Source organism: Ranitomeya imitator, chromosome 5, assembly GCF_032444005.1.
Source record: "Ranitomeya imitator isolate aRanImi1 chromosome 5, aRanImi1.pri, whole genome shotgun sequence".
Lineage (NCBI taxonomy): Eukaryota > Metazoa > Chordata > Amphibia > Anura > Dendrobatidae > Ranitomeya > Ranitomeya imitator.
In genome coordinates, this window is record NC_091286.1 from 281723702 (window position 1) to 281748215 (window position 24514).

General features: G+C 41.3%; 1 protein-coding gene across 1 annotated transcript in view; it reads right to left on the reverse strand.

The window, feature by feature from the left end:
• Nucleotides 1-4240: 4240 nt before the first annotated feature.
• The window catches only part of MAN1A1 (mannosidase alpha class 1A member 1), a 264415-nt gene continuing 244141 nt past the window's right edge, over nt 4241-24514 (reverse strand). Inside the window, exons 8-12 of the mRNA XM_069726218.1 lie at nt 24015-24130; nt 15713-15932; nt 9324-9496; nt 5979-6094; nt 4241-5164 (exon numbers count right to left, since the gene is read on the reverse strand). Coding sequence (XP_069582319.1) covers nt 5038-5164; nt 5979-6094; nt 9324-9496; nt 15713-15932; nt 24015-24130 — 752 coding nt within the window. The 3' untranslated portion in view covers nt 4241-5037. The remainder of the gene's footprint in view (nt 5165-5978; nt 6095-9323; nt 9497-15712; nt 15933-24014; nt 24131-24514) is intronic.

Sequence of the window (24514 nt, forward strand, 5' to 3'; positions counted from 1 at the left end):
TTTTTTTATGGGTTCAAACTTTTACATTAATTTCTTAAAGCGGTATTCCAGCCCCATAAAATATTTTAAATACGGTTTACGATGGTACAAAGTAACAAAAGGAGCAATACCAATTTTATTAATCAAGGCTGTTCTGGTGGAAACACATCCATTGTACCTTAGTGAAGAGAGGATACTTGGCTTTATTGATCACATGGCATGTTAAAATGTGGCCGCTGCGCCATTGCTGGCCGTAGTGGTGACCTATCGACACTACTGCGGTTCAGTTAGTCTGGTGCAGAGCTTCAAATCCCAGGGCATGTATTATGTACATGAATTTGGAGCTTCACATAAGAAAAATACAGCAGTGATGGCTAGAGAGATATATTACTGAGAAGATAATATGCAAAGTATATGAATGCAAACTGACAAAATAAAGGTGGCATTTCACTCAAAGACAAAGATTATTGCTTAACCCCTCCCTTACATGGTGATTTTCCATTTTTTGCACTTTCATTTTTTCTTTTCCTTCCACCGAGAGCCATAGCTATTTTTATAGCCACACGAGGGCTTATTTTTTGCATGGAGAGTTGTAACTTTGAATGGCATGGTTCATTTTGTCATACAAAGTACTGGGAAGCGGTGAAAAAGTTCAAAGTTCAGTGAAATTGCCCAAAAACCACAACGCCACAATGGTTTCTTGGGTTTTGTTTTTATGGCATTGATTGTTGGGTAAAATGACTTGGAAATGTCATTGCTCACCAGGTCAGTACAATTATAGTGCTGTACCGTTTTATGAAGTGTTGAAAATATTTTTGCATGGGTCGCCATTTTTCAGTAAGACTATGTGCGCACTTTAAGTATTTAATAAAGATATTTCTGCTGAAACGTTGGCAGGAAAAGGCAGAAAATACACTAGTATTTACCGACTTTTCTGCTCCCACTCCTTAGTAAAAGTGAAAAACGCTGCAGATATAAAACCGCTTCAAATCTGCAAGGAAAGAATAAGCAACGTGTGTATGAGACTTGAGGAATGTCATTCAATTTGCTGATACTTAGAAATCCCTTAGTTATTGTGACAAAACCACGTGGAAAAAAACAACAAAAACAGCAATTAACGTTTTGTACATACCCTAAACACTTTTACATTGTGGCTGGTGGAGCTGGATTTTACATGACAAGCTGACTTTTATAGTGATAATTTTGGGGTAGATAAGACATTTCGAGAGCTACTTATTGCATTTTGTTTGCAGCGTTACGGTGACCAAAACCCCCCCACAATTCTTAATTTTTTTTCTCATTATGGCATTTACCATTTGTATTAATTAATTTTTATCAGAAGGGACGCTTACAAGAATAGGAATACAACATGTAATTTTTATTTCTTTAATTTTTAATAGGGGATATTTTTTCTATTTTATTTTTTACTTTAAGTGGTTAACAGAGGTGGGCAGAGAATGGCTTCACCCGCTGCTATTAGAGGCAGATCCTGACTTTGTATCACACTCATTGTCGGACAGCAATGATGCAATCTCAGCTTCTGAACTTGCATCAAAGACTGGGACCCAATTTATGACATAATAGTACAGTGAGTCATATGTCGGGAAGAGGTTAACCCAGTTTTTAAGTTACTGTAATGTATTTTTTAATTGTCTTTTACTAAAATTCTCCATATCACCATTTAAACAATACAAAAAAACAAAAGATCTTTCACACTGGACATTAAAGCCAAAGACTAGACCTGATTCTGTACAGACACCGTTTAGTATTCATTACCATTACAGACCAGATTAAATTGACAGATTACAGCTCTATGTACAGGTGATAACGCAGGACCTATGCAGCATCAATAGTAAAAAGATCTAATGTTAAAAATAATTTAAAAATAATAAATCGTGATATTCTCACCTTCCGGCGTCCCCGGCAGTCTTCCCGCTCCTCACAATGCTTCCGTTCCCAATAACGCCTTGCGGCAATGACCTCAGATGATGTAGTAGTCTCGCGAGACCCAAGTCATCACAGGTCATTGCCGCAAAGCATCACTGGGAACAGAAGCATCGCGAGGAGCGGGAAGACTGCCGGGGACGCCGGAAGGTGAGAATATCACAATTTATTATTTTAATTCATTTTTTTTTTTTTTTTTTTAAACAATTATATGGTTCCCAGGGCCTGGAGGAGAGTCTCCTCTCCTCCACCCTGGGTACCAACCGCACATGATCCGTTTACTTTCCGCATGGTGGGCATAGCCACATGCGGAAAGTAAGCGGGTTAATGCATTCCTATGTGTGCGGAATCCCCGCGATTCCGCACAAGGAATGAACATGCGTTTTTTTCCGGAATGCGATTCCGCCGCGAAAAAAAAAATGCAACGTGCACCAAAATTGCGGATTGCATTCTAATAATAGGATGCTTAGCCTCTTTCTGACCTCGGATGGGATAGTACGTCTGAGGTCAGATCTCCTGCTTTGATATGGGCTCCGGCGGTGAGCCCGCATAAAAGCCGAGACATGTCAGCTGTTTTGAACAGCTGAGATGTGCCCGCAATAGCAATGGGTGGAATCGAGATCCACCCGTCGCTATTAACTAGTTAAATGCCGCTATCAAACGCTGACAGCGGCAATTAACTACCACTTCCGCCCATCGGGCCGGAAATGAGCGCATCACCGACCCCGTCACATGATCGGGGTCAGCGATGCGTCGGCACAGTAACCAGAAGTCTCCTTGAGACCTCTATGGTTGCTGATGGCGGCTTGCTGTGAGCGCCACCCTGTGGCCGGCGATCATAGCAAACCTGTAATTCAGCTACATAGGAGCGATCTGATGATCGCTCCTATGTAGCCGAGTCCATCCCTATGTAGCTGAGCCCATCCAGGTTATTGAAGCATGGCAAAAGTAAAAAAAAAAAAAAAAAAAAAGTTTAAAAAAATATGAAAAAAAACAAAAAAGTTTAAATCACTCCCCTATAAAACAATAAAAAAAAAAAAAAATCAAATATACACATATTTGGTATCGCCACGTTCAGAATCGCCTGATCAATAAAAAAATTAACCTGATCGCTAAACGGCGTAGCGAGAAAAAAATTTGAAATGCCCGAATTACGTTTTTTTGGTCGCCACGACATTGCATTAAAATGGTATCATTAAAAAAGTCAGCTCAGCACGCAAAAAAATAAGACTTCACCCGACCCCAGATCATGAAAAATTGAGACGCTACGGGTATCGGAAAATGGCGCAATTTTTTTTTTTTTTTTTAGCAAAGTTTGGAATTTTTATTTCACCACTTAGATAAAAAAGAACCTAGACATGTTTGGTGTCTATGAACTTGTAATAACCTGGAGAATCATAATGGCAGGTCAGTTTTAGCATTTAGTGAACCTAGCAAAAAAGCCAACCAAAAAACAAGTGTGGCATTGCACTTTTTTTTGCAATTTCACCGCACTTGGAATTTTTTTCCTGTTTTCTAGTACACGACATGGTAAAACCAAAAATATCGTTCAAAAGTAAAACTCGTCCCACAAAAAATAAGCCCTCGCATGGCCATATTGACGGAAAAATAAAGAAAGTTATGGCTCTGGGAAGGAGGGGAGCGAAAAACGAACACGGAAAAACGGAAAATCCCGAGGTCATGAAGGGTTTAATGTATGCGTTTTTTTTGCTGTTTTATCGCGTTTTTATAGCGAAAAACCACAAAAAATCCTGAACGTGTGCACATAGCCTAAAAGCTTAATATAAACAACTAGACATGATCAATGGGGGGATTAACAGCTAAGGCTACGTTCACATTAGCGTTTCGCTAATGTGCGTCGCTGTTGCGTCGGCGACGCAGCGGCGACGCGCCCCTATGTTTAACATGGGGGACGCGTGCGTTTTTTTTGTTGCGTTTTCCGACACGTGCGTCGTTTTCGACGCTAGCGTCGGACGCAAGAAAATGCAACAAGTTGCATTTTTCGTGCGTCCGATTTTCGTCAAAAAACGACGCACGCGTCGCAAAACGCAGCGTTTTTGCGTGCGTTTGCGCGCGTTTTTTGGTGCGTCGCGTCGCCGACGCACCGGCGCGCAACGCTAATGTGAACGTAGCCTAAGCATTTGGTTTCAGTACAGTGGTCACTGTAGTCCACGAAATGTGGCTATGAAATTCCCTAAATGTCCAGCATGACCTTAACAGATAATGTGGTTTCCAAATAAACAGAAAATAACCTCATAAACCTGGTTTACAAATCACATGAACTAGTCTACTATGAAGGACAAGCGACATATTGCCCTAGGAAAATAATCTGAATATTTTATTTTGTCACACCTGGATTGTCTATAGATCAGATATTATAGATATATATATATATATATATATATAGGTAAATCTAGTCTTATCATCAAAATACTTTAAGAACAGCTTCATTGGACAGATTAGATGGCTATTAATTTAACACAGATTAAAAACAAAAACGTAGGGCCACTGCCAAAAATAGAGTTATGTCTGCATGAAACAAAGTCACTTCTATAGCTCTTCTCTTAGAAAAGCAATCTTTCAAATATTTTACCAAAGAAAACCCGCATAAGAGGAAGAGGTCACAGTTACACAATTTGTCTTCTGCGAGCTTCAGACAAATCAGATTCACATATAACTGGAAAGGAAGAGAAGTCGCTCTTTATACGAATCGTTATGGCTTTTTGCAACATGGCAAAATATTACAGCTTAAAGCAGACAATCTCCTCACAGAGGAGGAAGGATCTTTGCAGTCAAATGAAAGGAAAGAAGAGTGGGTAACAAAAGGTGCAGACTGTTCTATTCTATACGGCGAAGGATGGCGCTCCCTCTAATGGAATGTCCAAACAGAAAAGGTGCTTTCAATTCACAGACATTGGTGAGATCACGAAGGAATGGCTCTAGAATCACTCAGGAATCGGTAATCATGACAGACTGCAAAATGGCGGTTCACAAAAAAAGGATCGATCGACGTGAAGAAGAGAGTTTAGTCCTGGATCTAAGAAAGAAAACAAAAGATCAGACTTTTGCGGGAATGCAGTGAATTTCCGGTATAAAAAGCCATTTGTGTCGCTCTCATTTCTCTATGCTTTCTATCGTTCTGTCAGCCTTTAGGATAACGGGAAGTGGATGGGCCTCAGTATTGAAAATCCAATGTTCTAATGGAAGAAGGTCGTCCTCGGAAAATAATAAGTAGAGATACCTGGAAAGGCAAAGCAAGGTGCAAATAATTAATATTCACTTTTACATGCATCATAGAGAATAATTTACAAACAGTGTCTGCTTGAAACACTATAATTAATATGTATACTGTCCGGCCTGATCTCTGCCGTCCATGACCGCTCTGAGCCAGAAAAGGTCGGCCCCTGGCAGAACAAACCTCTAGTTTTTAACCCCTTTCCGACATGCACATAATTACGCCACATGTTGGACTCCCCCTGTTTGGTGCGAGCTCCGGCGCTGAGCCCACACCTTTCCAGGCACATGACAGCTGACATGTGCCTGCAACAGCCACGGGTGGAATCGCGATCCTCCCACAGCTGTTAACTATCTAAATCCCGCTGTCAATCTCTGTTACATAACTATATCCCATTGACAATTATATAGCGGTAGCAATAAATAGAAAACTGAAGATATATTACCCTTAAAGTGCAATGAAAATCTAGCAAAGAAAACAATAAGGCAAGCTGTAGCAATAGCTAAAGAATAAACAGGTTAAAATTACAATTTAATGAAAGACTTGCTCTTTAATAGCATCAATATTCAAAAAAATGAGTCGTTTCCAAGTATGGAAGAAAAAAAAACATTTAAAATAAAACATAGCTGACCTCCAATTAAAATGAGTGCATAAAGCTTGTACTGCCACCGCACACTGGAGTCAATTGCTTCACATTATTCAACCCTTTGATACTCTAGTGTCATCAAACATTATGAGAATGTCAAGAGTGTTAATGGCCTGTGCTCATCTGCGCCGCTGCTTAACGGTAATTGCCCTCTTGATCACTGTCCGTACTTACTTGAGTGTCTCCGCAAGGTAAAAACTTTGCTGCACATCATCATGATTGGGATGGGTGGCATAGACATCTTTAATGCCAGAATAGCCTCCTTCCACTCTGCAGTACTTTTCCAAAGCCTGACAAGCACAAGAATACAATCAGGCTGCAGCACATGAATCTACTGTCAATGTTTCGATTAGCCTGCAAAATCCAATTACCTTGCACATTTCTGCCAATTGAAAGCACCTTGTCGCAAAGAATATGGGCAAGGTTTCAATTTACCAAGACAGCTAAGAGGGAGAAGAAGATGTATGCGGCTTCAGCTTGGGCAGCGAGACAATTAACATTGCCAGGTTTCAGTGACACTTTGGATTTACAGCTGTACATATTAGGGCATTAGTATAATAAGATTCGCTGAGACGCATACAACCTACCTCATTTTAAAATACTGAATCTTAATTTATGCACATGCTCATTACTGAATATTTTCTGGAATTATTATCTGGACGTCTACTTTGCACTAAAACATCACTCCAATTTCATTCCAGACAAAAACAGACAATGGGCGAGTAATCTCCCAAAAAAAACTTTGAAAAGTCACAATTTTGGTGCAACTCAGGGCTGTGATAACATTTTTCAACTTTTGGCGTTCACTGTACTGAAGAGGAGCAATAAGTGTGACACATGTGCCATGATCCTGCTTTTTGCCATACACCAAGGTAAAGAAGAGAAAACATGACAAACAGAACGCATGAGAGAAGTGCTTCCTTCTATGCGGCCCATGCTTAGCACTGAACTATAGACAAGGGTGTCCTAAATGCAGCCATCTGCAAGGCATTGGATATTGCAGTATAAAACACGGGCAAACTGGGTTCTCTGATAAAAAAAGGGAAAGAACTGGCAGAAATACTAGCAAACAATAATCAGTGAAATGAATAGGAGGCCATTCTTCCAGCAGGAAGCCTTTTATGTGTGCGACTTCCAATCAGCATGAAATATTAAGTACCCCAGAGGAAAGCTCTTGATTTGTTGCCTTTTCAATTAGAAATTACATTAAATAAATCTAATTGAAATGTTACAGGGAATTGATTTCATAGCAATAAAGTTGAGTGTTCAAAGGCCTTGTCATTTGGCTGATATAACGTACATTCAGAGAATGAGGTCTTCCTATTTTCACATCACATTAAAACAGGGACGATGAGAATGGCAAAGCGCTGATGATAAAGAGGTGATTTTCAGCAATCAATACTTCCACGGACAAGAGAAGAGCCGGTCACATCTCTACCTCGGATTAGCATTCATCCGGCGCCTGCAGCAGGGCCTACTTATCCATGTCTATCACACAGCCCTGACCAAAAGTGCTAAACCAGCGGCGTTCAGCTGTGTCACGCCATGCTATATACGTGTTGCCCACGGTCCCCCCTTGGAAACACGTATTGTTACAATGTATTTGATGTGCGTTATTAGTCACAGAGTTGTGTTCTGCCCAGCCACAGACGGTTGATAGGGACAGGTAGGGTTAATAGTTGGGAATAGCACCGAGTGCTACTAGCGGGGACATGTAGATTTGTTAGACACCGCTGGACCCGACAGAATGCAGACACTAGATTCCCATCTCTGGCTCTATGTACAGTGCCGGAAGCGTTAGCAGCGCTCCTGTGATCGTCAGGTGAGGGCAGGGAGCAGGAACAGCTGCATCCTAACAAACCTGCAGAATTTTTGGGACTACCAGACACATTTTTCCCCCCAAACTTGGGAGTAAATGGGGGTGCGCCTTATAATGTAGCTCACCATGAGAGGGGCGGTATGGGGTGCGGTGGTGGTGGAGCAGAGTCGCTGCTGTAGGTAGCCGGTGGCGGCAGAAGTGGGGCAATGCTGCAGGCTCTGGGCTAGGAAGGGGGGTGTCCCGGTGGTACGAGGCAAGAGCAGGATCCCCGCTGCACACAGGAAAATGTCACTGGTTGTCAGTGCTTGTGCAGTTTAGATCTCTCAACAATGAGATGAGATCTCAATCTGCGCATATTCCGCCTCAAGCGCCATTTTACTGAAGACCGCTGGGAGATCAATGTGCTCAGTTGGGATTCTGCTCCTGCCTCGCACCAATGGGACACCCCCTCCTCCTAGTCCACGGCCTCCAACATCGCCCCACTCCTGCCGTCTAATACAATAAAAGTGACCCGGCTACTGCATCCGGTCACCCCGCTCCACTGCCACCAACACTTGGACTGTAAGACGCACCTATGACCCCTGAAATGCCACATACTGATGACAGGTTAAAAATTCTTGTTTTCCTATTTTCCTCCTCTAAACTTGGCGTGCGTCCTAGGGTCCAATGCGTCTAACAGTCAAAAAATACGGTACATCTCTGCTGAGCATCTAAGGCACAATTTGCCTGCCTGTAACTGGAGCTAATACACCAATGCAGTTACAGGTGAAATCAGATATATAAAAAAGGATTTCAAATGTTTAAATGCCCACCCAAAAGTCTTTTATGAGCTGGTTAATCTGTCAGCAGGTTTTTGCTATGTAATCTGAAAGGAGAATGATGGTAGGGACGGAGACCCTGATTCCAGCAATGTATCACTTTGTGAATGCTGAGCTGTATATAATGCCAACTGCAGCACTGATTGGCAGCTTTCTCTGGATGGGGCATGGTGTGACCAGGAGTCAGGGGACATCTAGTCAGCTGATGAATCTCCTGGTAATAAAATACTGATTGTATTGAAACAGCAAAACACAGCCAAGTAAGTGACAATGCTGGAACCAGGGTCTCCGCCCCAACATCATGCTGTTCTTAGATTGCATTGCAAAACCCTGCAGACAGGTTCCACTAAACAGTGGATAATAAAGCATAGAAAAAAGTTTACTACCAGAAAAAGGGCAAGACATTTCACTGGTAACCTTTAAAGGATAGGGACACTTTTGGGGGCAAAAATATTCCACAAACATTTCACTGTTGGATTTCTGTTTTTCTGAGATTCTGAAAGAAAGCCCGACACTGCTTGGGTAGGAGCACTGTATATTAGAGAACCTAGCCTAATAATTCTGCCAGCAGCAATAGACAGAGTAACACAAAAGGATATAGACGACGAAGGGCAACATTTTTATTATAATCTGGCTAAACTTTTTTTTTTTTTTTTATTTTAGCCAACATTGTATGTGTATGTGTGTGTGTGTATATATATATATATATATATATATATATATATATATATATATATATATATATATATATATATATATATATATATATATATATATATAATAAATAACACAAAACAAAAAACATTGTCCTAAAGAAAACAATCATATTTTACTTTTTTTTCCCTTTTGGATCACATTTTTCTTTTAAATTAGCTTTCTTACCTGGACGGCTTCCCATCCCCACTGCCGGTATTTTGGGTCATGTGTGAACTTCCACATGTACATGTAGGTTTCGATCACTTCGGGACGCAGAATGTAATATTTTTCGTTTTGTCTTGTAGCGATCGCTTCTACCCCTCCGTCAAACCTGAAGGCTTCAGGTCCCAGCTTCATTGCTAACCAGGATAGAAGAACAATTCGATAAAATCCAACCAACTTTACGACCTGTATTGGCACCACTGACAACTGACCCACTTCACACAGAAAACCCCAGTAAGTGTAGGATTGCACACAGACAATCCTAAGACAGGCCACCAATATAAAGTGCATGTGCCACGATGTCTCTTGTAGCTGGGTACATTCCGCAAGCAGCATGAAAAAACGCTAAATAAACAGGAAAAACAACGAACATATGCACAGAAATGTAAAAATGACTTGCACACATGTTCAGTTGTTAGATCTTAGTTTAACCACTTCAGGTTTCCAAAGATGCAAATCAGTTAAAGTGCGTCACGTGCGTCAGAAAGGTTACAAAAATGGCCCAAAAAAAAAAAAATTAGGAAAAAAATGTTATCAGGGTTTTCCTTCTAAAAATGTGGAGCCTTCTAGATCTGACGCCTTCCAGCGAGCCACATGGCCCCTCAGACAGCCTATCTGTCTGAGGGGGCAGAGAAATGGGCTACCACAAATCTACTATTCGGTTATCACATGGATAGGCCACCAATGCACAAGTCAAGGAAAAGGTCTAGCGAGCGACATAAGAGATTTCCAAACACTATTAATAATTAATAATAAAGTATTAAATGCAAGGCACACCTATCATTCCCATTAAATAGCAATTCATAAAATTGAATTACTATATGGACAAGAAATTCTGGGCATTTTTTTTTGCTATGAGCTATAGAAAGCATAAGTGTTAGCTTAGTCTTACAAAAGACAAAATCAGTTGCTTATATATGTACTATATCATCTATAATATAATGCTGGGAGCGTCACTCTGTCCGAAGTCTTTATAGACTGCGCAAGCGCCGGCGCAGTCTGGACCCCACAGAGTGATGCTCTCAGGAGACCGCGGTATGCGTAAACACTGAACGCACACTGCGATCTCCACCGGAGAGGCAGGGACGCGCCAGGAGGGTGAGTATATTCACCTGTCCCCCGTTCCAGCGCTGCGTGCGGCTCCGTCTCTCAGGTGAGCCTGTGACGTTCACAGTTCAGAGGGCGCGATGATGCGCTTAATGCGCGCCGCCCTCTGACTGAACAGTCACAGCCAGAGGAACCGGAACACGGAGCGGACGCAGCGCTGTATCAGGGCCAGGTGAATATAGCAAGTGCCGGGGGCCTGAGCCAGCGGCGACTCCAGCACCTGACCCCCACAGCGCGCCGGTGTCCCCGCCTGCTCAGGCCCCCCAGCACTCGGCGCCCAGCGACGATAGGCGAGTATGGTATTTTTTTATATATCGCAGCAGCATACGGGGCATATAATCCTATGGAGCATTTTATGGGGCCATCAACCATAATGGAGCAGTGTACAGGGGCATATAATACCATGGAGCATCTTATGGGGGCCATCAACCATACTGGAGCAGTGTAAGGGGGCATATAATACTATGGAGCATCTTATGGGGCCATCAACCATAATGGAGCAGTGTAAGGGGGCATATAATACCATGGAGCATCTTATGGGGCCATCAACCATAATGGAGCAGTGTACGGGGGCATATAATACCATGGAGCATCTTATGGGGGCCATCAACCATAATGGAGCAGTGTAAGAAGGCATATAATACTATGGAGCATCTTATGGGGCCATCAACCATAATGGAGCAGTGTACGGGGGCATATAATACCATGGAGCATGTTATGGGGGAATCAACCACAATGGAGCAGTGTACGGGGCATATAATACCATGGAGCATGTTATGGGGGAATCAACCACAATGGAGCAGTGTACGGGGGCATATAAAACCATGGGGCATCTTATGGGGGAATCAACCACAATGGAGCAGTGTACGGGGCATATAATACTATGGAGCATGTTATGGGGGCCATAAACCTTTATGGAGCAGTGTACGGGGGCATATACTATGGAGCATCTTATGGGGGCCATAAACCTTTATGGAGCAGTGTATGGCGCATATACTATGGAGCATCTTATGGGGGCCATAAACCTTTATGGAGCAGTGTACGGGGCATATACTATGGAGCATCTTATGGGGGCCATAAACCTTTATGGAGCAGTGTACGGGGCATATACTATGGAGCATCATATGGGGGCCATAAACCTTTATGGAGCAGTGTACGGGGCATATACTATGGAGCATCTTATGGGGGCCATAAACCTTTATGGAGCAGCGTATGGGGCATATGGATGGGAGCAGCAAATTACAGAACGGGGGCGCAGGATGGGAGCAGAACATGACAGAATAGGGCAACACATGACAGAACAGGGGCGCAGGATGGCAGCAGCACATGACAGGATGGGGGCGCAGGATGGGTGCAGCACGGGTGCAGCACAGGTCAGAATGGAGGCGCAGGATGGGTGCAGCACATATCAGAATGGAGGCACAGGATGGGAGAAGCACATGTCAGAATGGGGGCGCAGGATGGGGGCGCAGGATGGAGCAGCACATGACAGGATGGGGACGCAGGATGGAGCAGCACATGACAGGATGGAGACCATATACCAATATAAATGCTCGCCACCCGGGCGTAGAACGGGTTCAATAGCTACTAGTATATGTCTATATATGAAACAGTATTATGGGCTCTATATGGTAGTATATCTATATGGCACTATATAGAAAAAATGATCTATACTAGATGGTGGCCCGATTCGAACGCATCGGGTATTCTAGAATATGCATGTCCACGTAGTATATTGCCCAGCCACGTAGTATATTGCCCAGCCACGTAGTATATTGCCCAGCCACGTAGTATATTGCCCAGCCACGTAGTATATTGCCCAGCCACGTAGTATATTGCCCAGCCACGTAGTATATTGCCCAGCCACGTAGTATATTGCCCAGCCACGTAGTATATTGCCCAGCCACGTAGTATATTGCCCAGCCACGTAGTATATTGCCCAGCCACGTAGTATATTGCCCAGCCACGTAGTATATTGCCCAGCCACGTAGTATATTGCCCAGCCACGTAGTATATTGCCCAGCCACGTAGTATATTGCCCAGCCACGTAGCATATTGCCCAGCCACGTAGTATATTGCCCAGGCACGTAGCATATTGCCCAGGCACATAGTATATTGCCCAGTCACGTAGTATATTGCCCAGCCACGTAGTATATTGCCCAGCCACGTAGTATATTGCCCAGCCACGTAGTATATTGCCCAGCCACGTAGTATATTGCCCAGTCACGTAGTATATTGCCCAGTCACGTAGTATATTGCCCAGCCACGTAGTATATTGCCCAGCCAAACAGTATATTGCCCAGCCACGTAGTATATTGCCCAGTCACGTAGTATATTGCCCAGGCACGTAGTATATTGCCCAGCCACGTAGTATATTGCCCAGCCACGTAGTATATTGCCCAGCCACGTAGTATATTGCCCAGCCACGTAGTATATTGCCCAGCCAAACAGTATATTGCCCAGCCACATAGTATATTGCCCAGCCACGTAGTATATTGCCCAGTCACGTAGTATATTGCCCAGTCACGTAGTATATTGCCCAGCCACGTAGTATATTGCCCAGCCACATAGTATATAGCAGAGCCACATAGTATATTGCCCAGCACAGAGCCACGTAGTATAGAGACTTAAAAAAATATAAAACATATACTCACCTTCCGAAGGCCCATTGGAAGTCCTGCTATACTCACCCTCCGCCGCCTTTGCCGCTCCTCGCCACGCTCCCGGGACCGTTCCATTGCAAGCGGCAGCTTCCGATTGTCCCAGGGCTGGTGGAGCAGGACCTATGATGACGTCGCGGTCACATGATCATGACGTCACGGCAGGTCCTTGTCGCACACCAGCCCTGTGACCGGAAGCTGCCGCTTGCAATGGAGCGGTCCCGGGAGCGTGACGAGGAGCGGGAAAGGCGGCGGAGGGTGAGTATAGCAGGTTTTTTATTATTTTTAACATGACCTATTTTTACAATTGATGCTGCAAAGGCAGCAACAATAGTAAATAGTTGGGGACACACAGGGTTAATAGCAGCGGTAACAAAGTGCGTTACACCGCGGGCCATTACCGCTGCCATTAACCCTGTGTGAGCGGTGAGTGGAGGGGATTATGGAGCGGGCGCCGGGCAGTGAGAGCAGGGGAGTAGGGGAGGGACTAATCGGACTGTAGCCGTCGCTGATTGGTCGTAGCAGCCATGACAGGCAGCTGCCGAGACCAATCAGCGAACGAATAACCGTGACAGAAGGACAGACAGACAGACGGAAGTGACCCTTAGACAATTACCGGTATATATATATAGATGGTTCTATATATGTAATCTGAGCGCTGTATGGTAGTATATATCAATATGGTATTAAATCTGTAACAGTATTATGGGCTCTATATGGTAGAATATGTCTATATGGTACTATATATGCAACACCATTATTAGTGATGAGCGAATATACTCGTTACTCGAGATTTCCCGAGCACGCTCGGGTGTCCTCCGAGTATTTTTTAGTGCTCGGAGATTTAGTTTTTCTTGCCGCAGATGAATGATTTACATCTGTTAGCCAGCATAAGTACATGTGGAGATTCCCTAGCAACCAGGCAACCCCCACATGTACTTATGCTGGCTAATAGATGTAAATCATTCAGCTGCGGCGATGAAAACTAAAACTCCGAGCACTAAAAAATACTCGGAGGACCGAGTATATTCGCTCATCACTAACCATTATGGAAACTATATGGGAGTAGAGGTCTATATTGTACTATATAAAACAAGATTATGGAAACTATATGGTCACATATCTCTACATAGATATGTAGATCAAAATTGGAACAGCATCTAATACTACCACAATTGTCGTGCAGCGCTTCCCAAACCAATGGTCCAATGGCTTCCAATAATATGAGTAAAAAAGGAAAACAGCACAAAAAATAGAAAAAAAGTGGGCTTTAATGCCTGAAAGGCGTGGCAACGTTTCGGATGTGTTATCCTTTTTCAAGCACTTGTGCGGTTTTCCTTTTTTATTCATACTGTAGATATGTAGACATATCTGTGGATACACTGACCCCTGTTGGTTGTCTGGTTCAATACACTATTTTCACTTATGGAAAAATGAATTGTCTTATTTATTTATATATAAATTGTGCCAATATTTGCACATGCACTTTATAAATTAGCTTTTGCACATCTTGATCACAGTTTCATATGTGTTAGCACTTTTATATATAATGCACTATACTATTATTAGCCACATATAAATCTCAGTGTATCCCATTAGTTTATATTTCTGGCATATTAACTGGAGTTGATTGCGCCTCTTTAATAATATACAATATACTGTTTTTAAAAGGAATTCTTTACATATGTATGAATTTTTTTGTACTTATTGCTTTTATCCTGGTGTGCAATAAAAATTATGTGATATTACTATCCCTTACATACTTTGGACTTTCTGGTCGTTTTTTTGTTTTTTCTTTGGGGTTTATTGCTTTTGCATTACCGGCTGTCCTTCCTATTATTGGATTCACCTCCCGATTATCTATATTGATTTTATATATATATATATATCATATAATATATATATATATATATTATATATTTTATATATATATATATATATATATATATATATATATATATATATAAAATTTATATTTTATATATATATATATATATATATAAAATTTATATTTTATATATATATATATATATATATATATATATTCATGTATATAGATAATTATTAAAGGCGAATAAGAACTATTGAATATTTACTGGGAGGTGTCCCTGATTCTTGTTATTTATAGTACTATAAATGCAACAGTATTATGGGATCTATATGGTAGTATATGTGTTGTAAATGTTATTTAACTACAAGATAAACTGTGGAAAAGCTGAGTGTAGGGAGTTTTCTTTGCTTCTTGCCCAGCGCCCTATTTTCTCGAATACAGGCATAGCTAAACATGACATTGCGGTACTCCAAGAGGAAAGGCATTAAAGTACCAGATATTGAATTCAATGAAGTTCTAGTAGTCTGGAATAGAGTTCACCTTTACTACATACTTGACAGGAATAAAATAGTTTTTACATAGAATTACAATTGAGAAGGTATTAATCTCTCGTCATCTCTTTGTATGAAAAATTTGATAATCCCTAATGTTGTCAGCAGTACTAGGCAGTCGTGATTAATACAGATACATATTCTTCAAAATGTCAAAAATGTGGTTTTCCTCCTTTCCAACAGAATATTACAAATATTACGTACTTGTTCTATCATAGGATTCGTGGCATGTCCTTGCAATCTCCGCAGCCAGCTCAATATGGTGCCCAGTTTTGTCACTTGGTGCTCCATCTGCTCCAAGGGCAAACATGCCACCGGCAAAACATGTCAGATGTCCCATTTTGTGCTCCAGAAGACCTCCTTTCCATTCAGCAATATACGTTAATCCATTGCTTGATTTCCGTATTAAATGAGTCTCAATTGACTTTATGAAAGCAAAGAAAAAACAATTTTGAAAAAAAATGTCACAAGAAAAAAATAAACATGGCACAACGTAACATGAACCACTGCTCGATTTCAAATGAACCACACGTTTGAAATACTGTAGTCTACATGTCCCTAAAAAGTGTCTAATAACCATGTACAGTATCTAAAACCATTAGAAGACTATGATGTCCTACTGCTTCCTCAGATGCCATATTACAGAGGTATTCTACCCCAGAAGGCGGAATACCTCACTAATAGTACCTTACGGATACACACACTGCCTAAAACTCCTTGCTGTGCCATGTGCATGAAGCCTAAAGTAGCACGCTGACCAGAAGAAATGCACTTCACTATAGCTATTGTGATGCACAAGGGGATGAGAATGAAATAGACACTGGTCTAACCTCCAGGTCATCCCTGCCTCATGCAACCACCCTGACTAGCATTGGTCCATCAGATTCATGCTGCCCGAATCTGCGTTATGGTAATCATGCAAGTTCTATTCTGTAACAAAGCAGCATGTCTGAGAAAACATACTTTGAGAAGCCGGCCAGCTGACTGGTCAGAGGCAGGTCCCCAGAGGCTTTCTCCTGCCCCAATCCTCTAGACCAGTGGTTCTCAACTCCAGTCCTCAAGACTATAGATGAGTGAGTTTGCTCGGGTTCCCTCTTATTTGGCAAACTATAGCGCTTACCGAATAAGCTGCAGAGGGAACCCGGCTTCCTGGATCGGTCCGACTGATCAGTGCTACATGTGTCTCGGCTGAGTCACATTCACAGCACATGCATGGAGAGCCCAACAATCAGGCTCTCCATGCATGTGCTGTTATACAGCCGCGACACATGCAGCGCCTAACAGCCAGCGCGATCCAGGAAGCCGGGCTCCCTCTGCAGCTGATTCGGTAAGCGCTATAACTTGCCAAATAAGAGGGAACCCGAGCAAATTCGCTCATCTCCACTCAAGACCCACCAACAGGTCAGGTTCTCAGGATTTCCTTAGTATTGCACAGGTGTTCATTTCATCACCTGCCCAGGCATTAATACCATTACCTGGGCGATATTAAGGAGATCCTGAAAACTTGACCTGTTGGTGGGTCTTGAGGACTGGAGTTGAGAAACACTGCTTTAGACCATCAGGTCTCCCAATGTCTGTGTGTTTAAGGATACCATTATTAGGATCGGGGCAGAGCTAACCAAAAGGGGATTCAGCCTTGAATTAGTCACACTCCTAGAATTTCCAATTATGTTTTACCTGAAATAATACCTTGTTCTAGAGTGAAACATACACGGCTGTAATACCGAATCCAGACCCTGGGTCATGCTGCTCGAATTGGATGACAGGTTTTCATTAATATTTATTTGTGGTAGTAAGGTGTTCTGGTTAACTATTACTAGGGAGAAGAACCACCTGCAATAACTGGTTTATTATTGAATTGTCTTGGTAGCTTTGCTTTTTCTCTAAGGTTTTGTATCGTTATGTGATGTTTTCTTCGGTTGGGTGCAAGTCATATTCAGTAAGAGTTCGTAACCAATGAGGGAAAAAAAAAAAAAAGAATGACATCTGTAATATCTATTTATCCATCACTATGAATATTGAAAGCCATATGGTATAAAACAAATGGGTACATTAATTTACCACTAAAGACATTACTGCCTAATAATTGCATGTTCTTCATGACTATAAACACCAATTACATATATAACAAGTTAGTAATTGTGATAAATGTGTTTGGTCCTACAGCTATCTTAATGCATAAAGCAGCCTTAAGATAATCAGTGATATTATTACTGTAATCACGTAATAGAAGACTCTTAATACCGTAATTTTGCATTTGTTTAAAAATATAGCTGCGCTTATTATTTAAAAAAAAAAAAATTATGGGAACATCGGCAGCAATTAAATGCTTTGCTAAAAATTCATTCCTACATTTTTGGCACCAGTCCTGACAGATGAAATCATCATCAGAAGAGAATACAATGAAATATTTATATTTTGCATATGAAAAAGTTGCAGATAATACACTAAAACAGATCAGTGGTATCACCCGAGTCGCTGCGGTATTGTGCCATGATTAATTGACGCATGTGGACACAGATTTTAGCGCATACTAATGAAGTGCTGTCAGCACAGAAGAAACGTCGTGCCAGGAAAGATGACTGCTTAATGAACACGTACAGCGTGTGTGGAGAAGATACAGGCACATTACCCTGCAGAATAATTGGAGCAATTGATTCTGTGTATCTACTCACTTTCCAGAAATAAGGCATGCAAAAAAAGGAAATTACAGTACCCTAACAATGGATGGACACCTACTCCACAACATGCAGGAACGCTATATCTGCCTGCATTGTTTTCCATCAATCACACAATATCATCACCGTCTCATGCCTCCTGCAAATAGGCAAATGCAATTATTTGAATGATGCATTAGCCATCGATTGCTATTATTAATCTATTCTTTTCTGCCAATGTTCTTTTTCCATCACTGAACTACCAGGACAAAAACACTATAGCAGGCACTGTGAAAGATGAGAATGCGTCCTTCTATCTGAAGCTAAGGTTAGCAATTATAGATAAGTAGACAATACTGGAAGCCAGGTAAGGTATTATTAGGGAACGCAGCATTTTGTTCAGAATCTTGGTAAACATTGTGATCTTCCGTAACGACCCTTTATCGACACTAGCAACATACTGAAAATCATACGGTTTAGCACAAAACAGAACAGAAAATAAACATTTTTATTTTTCATGCCAAATGGTTCCAGTTTGTCAAAATTCAGCAGCTGAGAAAATATTACAGGTGTTGGTTGTTGATTGCAAACTGAAAAGAATAGGAGTGTCCAGGACTTAAAGAGGACCTCAACAAATTGTTCATGTTGAATTGGATACATGATTTATTAGTGGCTGCAGAGCAGAATAAAACACAAACAAACCAGTTTTATTATCATTTTGCCTCTCCATTGGAGAGATATTATTAAGCAAAGTATTTGGTGCCTAATAAGTTAACTTTCGTTAAGGCAAAGTGGACACCCCATTCTCCCCCATAGCTTAGAGAAGGTTTCTCACTGTGAAGCATATGTAAGCAAATCTGAGTGTCGTTAGCGGCATCTTTGAGAGCTTTCATCTCTGTACAGGCAGTGTGGCAGGCAGAGGGTCAGTACGGTAGAGTTTAGCTGTGTCACATTACAAACCATTCGATTAACTCTCCTCTCACATGGATTGCCAAAAGATGAAAGCTCAGTCATGTTCGCAATTACATTTTGGTCTGCTCTGTTCACAGCAACTTGTAGCCCTGCAGTGAGCTTATGCTGTCAATATATGCCTCACAGTGAGAAAACTGTTCTATGGTGGGTCGTGGTGTTCTTTCTCCAGTGTTGCTGCCTGCTTATGAGTGGACAATGTCATACAGGGAGGAAGAGTATATGCCCCTGTGAAAATGTTCTGATAAAGCACACTTGGACTTAATGAAAATTAACTTATTTTGATTGCCAATATCATCGCAATGAAAAGGAAAAAAAAAAAGTTTTATTTCACTTTGCAGTTGCTATATCGTTTGTCGGTCGAGTACAACAGGAAAAGTTTTGGGAAAAGGTCCTCTTTAACCCTTTCTTTCACACAATCTTGTTAAAGTATGCTAAAAATCCAAGATCATATAATTATTATTTAATTAAAAGTGAGTCAATGATTGTAGAATATAGTTTTCTACAGAAATGGTGTAATGGTGTACAATAGAAAGACTTCTCCAATACAGAGTATGTCAATGGTTGAGTTACTCAATATGTCGGAAAAAGCCTTCTCAGAAGCAACACTCTTTGGACAGGACTAGCAAACTATGGCTCAATTCAGCTTCTATTCATTCAGTACGGTGTATCCTTAAAGGAAACCTGTCAGCAGGATTGTGCAAAGTAAACTACACACAGTGTCAGGTCGGCGCCGTTATATTGATTAAAATGATACCTTGGTTGCTGAAATCCGTCTTGTGGCTGTTTCTTAATCTTTATTTTTACTTTTGCGTTAATGATATGCTTGTGCCCTAAGGTGGGGTTGGTGTATATGGTGCTCTGATTAGATATTCATAGTGCAGACTGCTGACAGGTCATTGCTCACTCAGTGACCCGCCCCCTAGTTTGCATAAGGAATACCATCACATACTGAAGACAGACAAAAAAAGCTTCTGCAGTTAGGTGCAGGTCTTGGCACCTGCTCTGCAGCATAATCACACGGTTACTGTGCACTAAATCTCTTTTGCAGATTTACTTGAGTGAGGTAAAAAAAAAAAAGAGCAATTTAGAAAATGGCGCTGCTGCGCCTGCGCAGTAGCAGCTGTCGGCTTGTATAGATCCGATAGCTGCTGTTGCGCAGGCGGCACCATCTTGCTGCAGAAGAAAAAAACAAAAACATGTCCTCTACCAAGATGGCTCCGCCCACGCCTGTGCAGTAGCAGCTCTAGGAGATAGCCGACAACTGCTATTACGCATGCGTATGGGGCACCATCTTTTTTTCTTCTCCAGCAAGATGGCACCGCTGGCTAAAATAAACTGTGTCTTGAAAGTTAAAGGTTGCTCATGGGCTGTGTCTGGTATCACAACTTTGAAAATACATACTAAAAAAAATATATATATATTTTCTTCACATGCTTTGGAAACCGTTAACTCTGCAATACACTTTCTTGAGCAAATGTGAAGTAATGTAATTGAGTTGGACAACTGGAAGCAACATGTAGCCATTTTCTGTAGGCAATGCCTACCAAAGTGAGAGGACAAGAGCTCAGTAGCAATACCCGGTTCAAACTTCCATTTGACGACTGAAAGGTCTAATAATGTTTGTTTTTTCAGGAGAAACAGGTCACTGATGCTCAGTAGGTAGATAAGGAGTTGGGAAAGTTGAGGATAGAGAGGAGACAATCTATATGTGCAAAAATTTTAAGATGTATAGATGTGCAGGGTTAATAAAAAAGCAATAAAAAGTTTTCAAACCCTCTGTAGGGAACAAAATACTGTGTCTCTGATTCATCACAGCTTTTACGCCAGAACACTTGCCAGTCCTTAGGTATCCATGGTTCTGACCACTGATATAGTGACAGTTAGCTATTTGCCAGTGGTCGTAACCATGGATACCTAAGGTCCTACAATGCCTGCACATGAGGAAAGACATGGCGAATCAGAAAAACTATACTAGATTTCTAATTGGAGGTATTTGCTAAAAATATTACACCTATTACACATGTCAGGATAGGATCTTGGAGATGGGAAAACGCCTATATCCTCCTGTTGACCGGCCAGTTCTATATTGAATGGCGCCTGTGAATTTTCTAAGCCAGGTGAGATTGAAGTGGTCCACCTGCATATGCTGGGGATTGTGCTGGAAATAACCTTCCAGGTATACATTTCTACAAATGAGATTAATTGTCTACATTAGCATCAACGTGCCTTCTTTGACATGAGCTACGGGGTTGACATATTTCTGCACAAGTCTTTCCAAATTATCTGATGAGGAGCTTCTGAAGGTTATTTGCCCCCTTGGCAATTTTCATCTGATGAAATCCCTAGGGATATGTTCCCTCATCTCAGATTTGTGACAGAAATTGCAGTAATGAAAGTTAATTTAAATATTTAACCTGTTCACAGCTATTACCCATTTACAGCCTGCAGCTGGGCTTCATAGGAAACTAGTGATTTTAACCCCTTCACCCTGGGTCATTTTCAGTTTTTTCTTCCTCTTCTTTCAAGAGCCATGACCTTATAATTCTTCTGTCAATATAGGAATATGGGAGCTTGGTTTTTGCTCGACGAGTTGGAATTTTGAACACCACGATTGGTTTTACCATATACTGTACTAAAAAAAATTTTAAGTTTGGTGAAACAGCAAAAAAAAAAACTGCAAAAAAAAAAGGTTAAATTCCACAATTGTTTTTGTGTTTATTTGCTTACCATTCTCGCTATATGATAAAAAAAAAATCACCTAGGAATATGATTCTCCAGGTCAGTATGTGACAAAACGTGTATTTTTTTTCCCAGTAGTGAAAAAAAGATATTCAGAAATTTGTATGAAAAAATAGTTTTGCTTTGTCGAGTTTTTCTGAAACTATAGCGCACCTCCGGTGTCCCTGAACCTTCCTGCATATTCCCAGTCCTGTCCCCCCGGCCGTCGTAGTCTTCCTCCAGTAAGAAAATGGCGGGCGCATGACAAGATCTGCCGGCTGGCACCAAAAGGAAAATTTTTTCCTATTGGTTCATTTTGATCACTGTGATAGACCCTAACACAGTGATTAAAATAAAAAAAATAGTAAATCAAAACCCACTTTATCACCCCTTACTTATGTAAAAATAATAAAATTAAAAAAATGTATTTATTTCCATTTTTCCATTAGGGTTTTGTTGGGCTAGGGTTGGTACAGGGGATAGGAATAGGGTTGGGGCTAGGATTACGGTTGTGGTTAGGGTTATGGTTAGGATTAGTGTTGCGGGTGGGTAAGGGTTGGGATTAGGGGTGTGTTGGGGTTAGGGTTATGGCTAAGGTTGGGATTAGGGGGGGTGCCAGTGATAGTTCACACTTTCTGGTTTGGTGCTGATGAATTTCTGTGTTCGGAGTAGGTGGTTGGATAGATGTTCTAGCGATTTGTGCATGGTGTTGGTTTGAAAGTTTTTTCTCGTTTTCTCCCATTTGGTTTTGCCTTCCTCTTTCTCCTGTTTCCCACTCTGTTGTTTTTGAGAGTGTATTTGTATGATTCTAGCTTTCTTTTTTCCCTATCTGTCTACCCCTGTCAGTCTGGTTAATGTAATCCTATACCCTTCGCCCTCAACTCCTTGGGTGGTGGAGGTAACAGATGAGCGTTAAGAAAGGAGCATAGCAAGGTACGCGATCCCGGCATCTCCACCTTCCTGAGTAACCCAAGGAACAGGGATAGCTTAGTGCTCCCTCTAGTTTAAGGGATCAGGTAGGTGCTGACAATTCCTATGTGACTTCTGCAAGGCTCAGACTCCGAATCGCCCATCTATCTTGATAATTGAGCTTGCATCTAGGAGGTGAGGAATAGAGGTGGCTGCAAATGTGCGACATATGGCAATTATCTAAGCACTCATAGACCCTGCTATATCAGACATATATGGAATATCCTGTGGATGTCATAATTGACCAATCTGTATTTTGAGACAATTATGGCATATTCTATCAATAAGTCACTAATCTTCTACATTACCGTGTTTCCCAAAAATTACACTGGGTCTTTTTTTACTGTGAAAGATGGGTTAGGGCTTATTTTCAGGGAATGTCTTATTTTTTGTCCAATAACAACAATCCACATTTATTCTTGAACAAAAAAAAATAAAATTAACATTTATTCAAATTAATCATATCACCACACACATACTGCACATACATACACATGTATATATATACACACACACACATACGGTACATATCTGCCAATCTCCTCTTCAGTTCTTCTAGACTCCCGTAGTTAAAGGGCCTTTGATGACGTCATGGTCACATTACCATGATATCACCAAAGGTCCTCAAGAAGTCTTAACCTTGGATAGAAACGCCGAGGGCCCCTAAGAAAGTGGTGGCCATGGGCAGCTGCCCAGATTATTCCTCCTGATGCCGTCTCTGACTATAACTAAGGCTTATTTTTGGAGTAGGGCTTATATTTCAAGCACACTCCAAAAATCCTGTAAAATCATACTGGTGTTTATTTTCAGGGTAGGTCTAATGTTTGGGAAAACACGGTAGACATGCAACTTTCTCAGGCATTTACTGCGTGCATTCTACAGTCTACCTATATGTAAGAAAATCACATGACCACCACACTCACAAGGGTTTCTATTGGGAGCTCCAGTAAGCTTTTTTCAGAAAGATATATTTCCATAAACAGATTATTACTTTATTTTACACTTTCCTGCCTAACTATAGGAAAGATGTAGTGGTGTAAAGGGGAACCTGATTATGGATCTTTTTCTGTACTGGCTCCCATGTAGATCTCTTTGCAAAGATAACTTCAACAGCAGCACGTCCTGACTAAATCCATTGTTTCATGCCTTTACACAAACTGGGTTTTCAGTAAGATTTGAGATTCATTTACCTGAACAGCATCGTAATACAACTTCTTGGCGTCTTCATCAGTTTTGTCAGACATCAGCCATGCCTTCAACAAATATTCATAGAAACTATCTCCAAGGCCTCCCACAGATACATGGTCTAAAAAAAAAAAAAGAATAAAAAACACATCACAAGTTTAAAAAGAAAAAAAAAAAAAAAAAGATTCAGACCCTTTTTAAAAAAGAAAACTATACAAACCCTGCCTATATGCCTTATGGGAAAATATGAAGTTCATGGAGTGGTGGGTCTTCATCTAGGGCATTATAACTTTTCAGTTGCCCCATATTGATTAAGAAATACATATTAGCTTGTTAGTTGGGGTCTCTAAGCAACAGGGGTCTCTAGTTGCACGTTTCCTTATTTTTCTTCTGACTACAACCTTAGGTATAAAATACAGGTCAAGCAAGTAGCACAGTTCCCCCTTTCCACCACCCCAAGCAGTCTTTATGGTAATGCAGTCTCTGAAAGATGTGTCATCCCGTC